Source organism: Physeter macrocephalus, chromosome 9, assembly GCF_002837175.3.
Source record: "Physeter macrocephalus isolate SW-GA chromosome 9, ASM283717v5, whole genome shotgun sequence".
Classification (NCBI taxonomy): Eukaryota; Metazoa; Chordata; class Mammalia; order Artiodactyla; family Physeteridae; genus Physeter; species Physeter macrocephalus.
In genome coordinates, this window is record NC_041222.1 from 28,414,439 (window position 1) to 28,422,280 (window position 7,842).

Below are 7,842 nucleotides of genomic sequence, written 5' to 3' on the forward strand. Positions count from 1 at the left end.
GTTGTGGCCTCTCCCGTTGCGGAGCGCAGGCTCGGCGGCCATGGCTCACGGGCCTAGCCGCTCCGCGGCATGTGGGATCTTCCCGGACCAGGACATGAACCCGTGTCCCCTGCATCGGCAGGCGGACTCTCAACCACGGCGCCACCAGGGAAGCCCTATAAAATTCTTAAGTATAGAAGGAAAATGACATGGTTTTTTGAATACATCTGCTAAATAATTTAGAATGATCAAAAGTAACCATTTAGCAGTTTGTGCTTCATTCCTATCAGTTTAATCAGTTCTGTTTTATATGCTTATATTTTAAAATCTAACATAGTATGTAACCTCATATATTCTTTAGCTAATATTAACATTTTTGTTCTAGCAGCAGGTGCCAATCAAAAGTTCCCTAATGCCCAAATGATTAGAATTTGCAGGAGTAGACTGGAGATAGGAGAGGCTCTATTAGAAAACACACAGCCCTCATCAGACTTTCAGTTAACTTGTAATTTTGACAGTTTTGATGAGAGACTCAATTGGAAAATTGAGTTGTGTGGGGAATCCTGGAGAGTTAATAATTCAATTAAGTGATCCATACCAATTTTATAGCTAAACCCTTGAAAACTTGAGACTGTGCTTCAACATTAACAGGTATCGGTTTTTAATTATCTACCACTCCCATGATCTACCTGAAATGCCATGTCTTTCCCAAAGATATTCTGTGATATTCTAGTTAAGAACTGATGAACTAGATCAGGTGACTGTTTTTTAATGTTTTAAATAAATTTTACTTTGTCCACATAAACATTGTTAAATAATAAATGTAATGGCCTTAAACAACAGGAATAAGGAGGCAGGCAAGTGTGATTTTAAATCAAATCAAGGGCCTACTTAAATTACACCCCCTCGGGGCTTCTCTGGTGGTGCAGTGGTTGGGAGTCCACCTGCTGATGCGGGGGACATGGGTTCGTGCCCCGGTCTGGGATGATCCCACATGCCGCGGAGCGGCTGGGCCCGTGGGCCATGGCTGCTGGGCCTGCGTGTCCGGAGCCTGTGCTCCGCAACGGGAGAGGCCGCGGCAGTGAGAGGCCCGCGTACCGCAAAAAAAAAAAAAAAAAAAATTATATCCCCTCCTAAATTGATCTCTCAGCTAAGAATTAATGCCTAAAAGAGTAACTGTTAACTGATGGGAGTACATAGTAGATTTTCTCAGTTGAATTGGAGTTTTAAAGAGGTGGTCAAGTACCATAGAAATTGTTTATTGCCCTATTGTTTGCCTTGTGTGTTGTTACCTGGTTAATTTTATGATATTTTAAAGAAAGAGTTAACTTTTCATTTGATATTATTTACTGTGCATCTCCCTTTCCCACCCCACCCCTCGTATCTTTTAAAGGTATTTAATTCAGGTTGATCTGTATTTTTTCCCTCCTTTACACTTTGTGGTAAACATACTTAAACACCTATGCATGTAAACAGTAATGCAAAAATCCTTGAAAGATTTTATTCAGTTGATTGATTTTGTTGTATTGGCAGAGTGAAGATAGTCCAAGTCCCAAGAGACAGCGCCTCTCTCATTCAGTCTTTGATTATACATCAGCATCACCAGCTCCCTCACCACCAATGCGACCATGGGAGATGACATCAAATAGGCAGCCCCCTTCAGTTCGACCAAGCCAACATCACTTCTCAGGGGAACGATGCAACACACCTGCACGCAACAGAAGAAGGTTAGTTGGTTACAGTTACTTATTAAATTTGTGGTCATTGGTAGATTTGTGAGTTTTTTTTAACATCAGAAAGTATTTTTTCTGTAGGAATTTTATAAACACATCAACACCTTTTTACTTGTAGCTTACACACGAGAAACAACATTATAAGTTGTTTAGATTTCTACAGTCCATCATGAGAGTTCATTTAGCTTGTGATTGATAGAAGAAGAAATTGAAAGAGGCTAAAGTGGTTTACCTAAAATCAGTCCATACCATTATATGTGAATTCAACTACCTTAAGGTTTAAGACTTTCTGTGGGCTAGCCTTCAATCCATATTACTGTAAAATGCATTTTATAGTTTACAACTGTAAGGAAATATAGAACCATAGTCTTAGGAGTGAGCAACCTCTTTTTCATGCCATTTCTTATCCACTCCTTTCTTAGAAATGAATAACCTCTCTCCAGATAGTCCTTGTGTATCCTCTAAGGCAATTAGGAGCTTAATTAAGTTTCTTTAAAATTGTGGAGCCTGTGCTACAAAGAGTGACTGAAATTTAGTTTGACTTTCAGTCCTATCTTCCATATAGGACTTGCCCCTTGCCTTTCCTTCCCAGGGGAATACATTTCCTGAGCTGCTTCCTCTTTAGTAGTTGCCTGAGGTCATACCTTTCTTCTTCCAAGGAAATGGAGCATACTTGGGGTGAGACAACTGTTTATATGTCCCGGATGTTGATAATATAAGAAGTACTAATAATCTTGAGGTAGGGTGGTATTACAGACTAAATGTTTGTGTCTCCTGAAGATCCATAGGTTGATGCCTTAACCCGCAGTGTGGATGTATTTAGAGATGAGGCCTCTAAGGAAGTAATTTAGGCTGAATGAAATCATAAGGATGGGGCCCTGATCCAAGAGGATTAGTGTCCTTATAAGAGGAGACTCTAGGAAGAGAGCTCTCACTAGAAACCAGCCAAGCTGGCACCTTGATCTTGGACATAGTCTCTAGGACTGTGAGAAATGAATTTCTGTTGTTTGAGTGAGTCTGTGGTATTTTGTTAGGGCAGCTCTAGGAAACTAATACTGAAGGAGTCTTAAAACCCATCATTCATTGTTCCACATGAGACAAGATAAACCTGTTCCTGAGCTGTATTCTGTTGACACACTAAGACTTTTACATTATCTGGTGCAGTATTACCCAGTTATATGGGAATGTTTAAGTAAAATAATGCTATGCCAACCAGGTAAAATATTTTATAGCTGTTAAATGTAATAGCATGAGGAAATAAGGTTGGTTGTTTCAAGGTTACAGCCTGAGCCCCTGCTGTAATCTTTCCTGTTGTTTTATGGTGAAATGTGACATACATTCAGGAGAACTTGTAAAACAAGTGTACACTTAAAAGGATAACACACAGGTGTGCCCAACACCTAGGTTAAAATAGAACATCAAAAACCCTCCTTCTTATAACCCCTGTCCTGTGATTTGTCATCACTCCCAAACATTTGAGGAAAGCCAACAAAGTGAAAGAAGGGCACTGAAACGCAATAAAAGAAAGAACTTGAAGAAACCGTTAATAGAAGAAATAAAACAAGAGAATAAACAAAGTAGAATTTTAGAATAAGTGTAACATGAAGGAAGTGGAAGAGATTGTATCCATAAAAATCAACTGGAAATCTTAGTTGGTAAAATTAATAAACAGGCAGAAAAAACATCTTGGTCCCTGGAAGATCAAGTGAAGGAATTTTCCCCGAATGTAGTGTAAAAAGGCAAAATGGAAAGTGTGGAAAAGAAATTTAAATATAGACAAGAGTCATCAGTTCTAAATACATCTAATCATATTTCCAGGCGGAAACAGTAGAAGGGAACAATTTTGACAGAAATAGTACAAAATCATTTTCACGAATTGAAGAGGGACCTCCCTGGTGGCACAGTGGTTAAGAATCTGCCTGCCAATGCAGGGGATGCGGGTTTGAGCCCTGGTCTGGGAAGATCCCACATGCCACGGAGCAACTAAGCCTGTGCACCACAACTACTGAGCCTGCGCTCTAGAACCCGCGAGCCACAACTACTGAAGCCCACGCACCTAGAGACCGTGCGCCACAACAAGAGAAGCCACTGCAATGAGAAGCCCGCGCAACGCAACGAAGAGTAGCCCCCGCTCGCCGCAACTAGAGAAAGCCCGTGTGCAGCAACGAAGACCCAGTGCCTCCATAAATAAATAAATATATATATTTCTTTAATTGAAGAAAGACTGAGTGTTGAGCAAGATCTTGGTGAAATTTAAGAATATGCACAAACATTCAGAGATGAAGAACGTTGAACAATAAGAGATCCTCCCTGAATCATACATCATGATCGAGAGGGATTTATCCTGGGATTGCAAGGATTTTTCAATATCCACAAGTCAATCAGTGTGATACACAACATTAACAGATTAAAGAATAAAAACCATATGATCGTTTCAGTAGATGTAGAAAAAGCTTTTGATAAGATTTAGCGTCCATTTATAATTAAAAACTCCAGAAAGTGGACATAGAGGGCACATACCTCAACATAATAAAGGCCTTATATGACAAACCTACAGCTGACATCATACTCAATGGTGAAAACCTGAAAGCGTTCCCTCCAAGATTAGGAATAAGATGAGGATGTCCACTCTCGCCACTTTTACTTAACATAGTTTTGGATGTCATAGCCAAAGCAGTCAGACAGGAAAAAGAAAAGGAATCCAAGGTGGAAAGGAAGAAGTAAAATTGTCACTGTTTGCAGATGATGTGATACTATGCATAGAAAATCCTAAAGATGCCACCAGGAAACTACTAGAGCTCATCAGTGAATTCGGTAGAGTTGCAGGATGCAGAATTAATATACATAAATATGTTGCATTTCTATACGTGAATGACAAACTATCAAAAAGAAATTAAGGAAATAGTCTCATTTACCATCTCATCCAAAAGAATAAAATACCTAGGAATAAAACTACTTAAGGAGTTAAAAGACCTGTACTTGGAAAACTATAAGGCACTGATGAAAGACATTGAAGATGACAAAAACAGATGGAAAGATACACCGTGTTCTTGAATTGGAAGAATTAATATTGTTAAAAGGACCATACTACCCAAGGCAATCTACAGATTCAGTGCAGTCTCCATCAAAATACCAATGGCATTTTTCACAGAAGTAGAACAAATAATTTTAAAATTTGTATGGAGACACAAAATATCCTGAATAGCCAAAACAATCTTGAGAAAAAACAACAGAGCTGAAGTAATCATGCTCCCTGACTTCAGACTATACACTACAAAGCTACAGTCGTCAAAACAGTATGATACTGGCATAAAAACAGACACATAGATCAATGGAACAGGATGGAAAGCCCAGAAATAAACCCACGCAGTATGGTCAATCTGTGGCAAAGGACGCAAGAATATACAATGGAGAAAAGACAGCCTCTTCAGGCAAGTGGTGCTGGGAAATCTGGACAGTTAGATGTAAAAAAAATAAAATTAGAGCATTCTCTAACACAATATACAGAAATAAATTCAAAATGGATTAAACAGCTAAATGTAAGACCAGATCCTATAAAACTAGAGGAAAACATAGGTGAACTCTTTCACATAAAATGCAGCAGTATTTTTTGGATCTGTGTCCTAAAGCAAAGAAAATTAAAACAAAAGTAAACAAATCGGACTTAAACTTAAAAGCTTTTGCATAGCACAAAATTCATCGACAAAATGAAAAGACAGCCTACTGAACAGGAGAAGATGTTTGCAAATGATATGACCGATATGGGGTTAATATCAAACATATATAAACAGCTCATACCACTCAATGTCAAAAAAAAGCTCAGTTTAAAAATGGGCAGGGCTTCCCTGGTGGCGCAGTGGTTGAGAGTCCGCCTGCTGATGCAGGGGACACGGGTTTGTGCCCCAGTCCGGGAAGATCCCACATGCCACCGAGTGGCTGGGCCCGTGAGCCATGGCCGCAGAGTCTGCGCGTCCAGAGCCTGTGCCCTGCAACGGGAGAGTGCCCGGCAACGGGAGAGGCCACAACAGTGAGAGGCCCGCGTACTGGGAAAAAAAAAAAAAAAAAAAAAAAAAAAAGATGGGCAGAAGACCTGAGTGGACAGTTTTTCAGAGAGGAAATGCAGATGGCCAACAGGTACATGGAAAGATGCTCAGCATTGCTAATCATCAGGGAAACGCAAATCAAAACCACAATGAGATATCACCTCACACCTGGCAGAACAGCTATTATCGAAAAGAACGCAAAAAACAAATGTTGGCAAAGGTGTGGGAAAAAGAGAACCCTCATACACTGTTGGTGGGAATGTATATTGGTGCAGCCACTGTGGAAAATAGTATGAAGATTTCTCAAAAAAACTAAAAACAGAACTACCATATGATCCAGCAGTTTAACTCCTGGGTAGATATCCAAAAAAACCAGAACTACTAATTCAGAAACATTGGCACCCCAGTGTTCATAGCAGCATTATTTACAATTGCCAAGGTATGGAAGCAACCTAAGTGTCCATCAACAGGTGAATGGATAAAGGATGTGTGTGTGTGTACACAGTGGAATACTAAGCCATAAAAAAGGCCAAAATTTTGCCATTTTCAGCAACATGGATGGACTTGGAGGGCATTATGCCAAGTAAAATAAGTCGGAGAAACAAATACTGTATGACATCACTTACATGTATGGAATCTAAAAAATACAGCTAACTAGTTGAATGTACAAGAAGAAGCAGACTCACAGATACAGAGAACAAACTAGTGGTTACCACTGGGGAGGGGGAAGGAGGAGGGAGAGGGCTAATATAAGGGTGTAGGGGATTAAGAGGTACAGACTATTAGGTATAAAATAAGCTGCAAGGATATATTTATTGTACAACACGGGGAGTATAGCCAATATTTCATAATGATTATAAGTGGAACATAACCTTTAAAATTGTGAATCACTGTATTGTATACTTGTAACGTATGTAATATTGTACAGCAACTACAATTTAAAAAGAAATTTTTTAAAAAAGAGAAGCTTCCTGAAAGAATTAAACACTGTACTTTAGGAAGTGGAAGAATAAATGCAAGAAGTAGGATTTAATACCATTTGATTAGGAAAGGAAACAAAAAAGACATACTGCTAAATCTGAATAAAGGTCTGTTGTTCAAAAAAAGAGAAAAAATTTTAGGAAAGATCTGAATGTAAAATGGGGACAGAGCAGAGAGAAGTAAAAATGTGCAATCTAGATGTTTTCAGAAAAATTGAAGTATGTGTTTAAAAATTTAAGTGTAGTCACTAGAAGAATAGAACTGGAATATATAGCTTCCACACAATGAAACAGATAAACAACATATATAGAAAATGCAATCCAACAAAAGGCAGGTCAGTGAGGCCAGGAGGGAACAGCTTTGTGCAGTTCACAAGTGATACATCTAAAACAAAGTGACAAAGTAGTACCTATCATAGATATAAAAGTCAACTGAAAGGAATATTTGTCCATCTTATCACTGTTTATTATTTCTAGATTTTCCAATAACTCTGCTTTCTAAATGTTGTACTACAAAGGCATACATAACAGATTTAATGCGAGGCAATTCAGGGAAGACAAGGACCAAAATTGTCAAGGAACTTACATGTCAGCATGAGAGCTTGGGTCTTAATTTGTGTTAAGTTTGAGTTATTGAAATTATGTTTGAGTAGGGAAGTGAGAGCAAGAAGCAACAACAGAATAAAACAATATTAAAAGGGACCCTTAAAGTTTGTGGACAGGCTGAGTGTTTTTTTTGGGAGATGAGTGATCTGGGCATATATTTTCTATTTTGATTGTAAGGTACACATTTTTTCACAGCATGATGTCTCTAAATTGATGGTATAGCATAATCTAATTGGCAGCTTTCCTCCTCTTTTTTAGTGATACGTTAAACCATCCTTTAAAATATTTTTACATGGGGCTTCCCTGGTGGCGCAGTGGTTGAGAGTCCGCCTGCCGATGCAGGGGACGCAGGTTCGTGCCCCGGTCCGGGAAGATCCCACATGCCGCGGAGCGGCTGGGCCCGTGGGCTATGGCCGCTGGGCCTGCGCATCCGGAGCTTGTGCTCCGCAATGGGAGAGGCCACGGCAGTGAGAGGCCCGCGTACCGCCAAAAAAATAAATA

At 39.4% G+C, this 7,842-nt stretch overlaps 1 protein-coding gene across 7 annotated transcripts in view; it reads left to right on the forward strand.

Annotated features, from left to right (window-relative positions):
* RNF38 (ring finger protein 38) overlaps nt 1-7,842 on the forward strand; it is a 133,187-nt gene that overhangs the window by 82,447 nt on the left and 42,898 nt on the right. For all 7 annotated transcript variants that reach the window (XM_024126151.3, XM_024126152.3, XM_024126154.3 and 4 more), the window contains one exon: nt 1,513-1,706. In XM_024126151.3, the coding sequence (XP_023981919.1) occupies nt 1,600-1,706 (107 nt within the window). In that variant the 5' untranslated portion in view covers nt 1,513-1,599. The remainder of the gene's footprint in view (nt 1-1,512; nt 1,707-7,842) is intronic.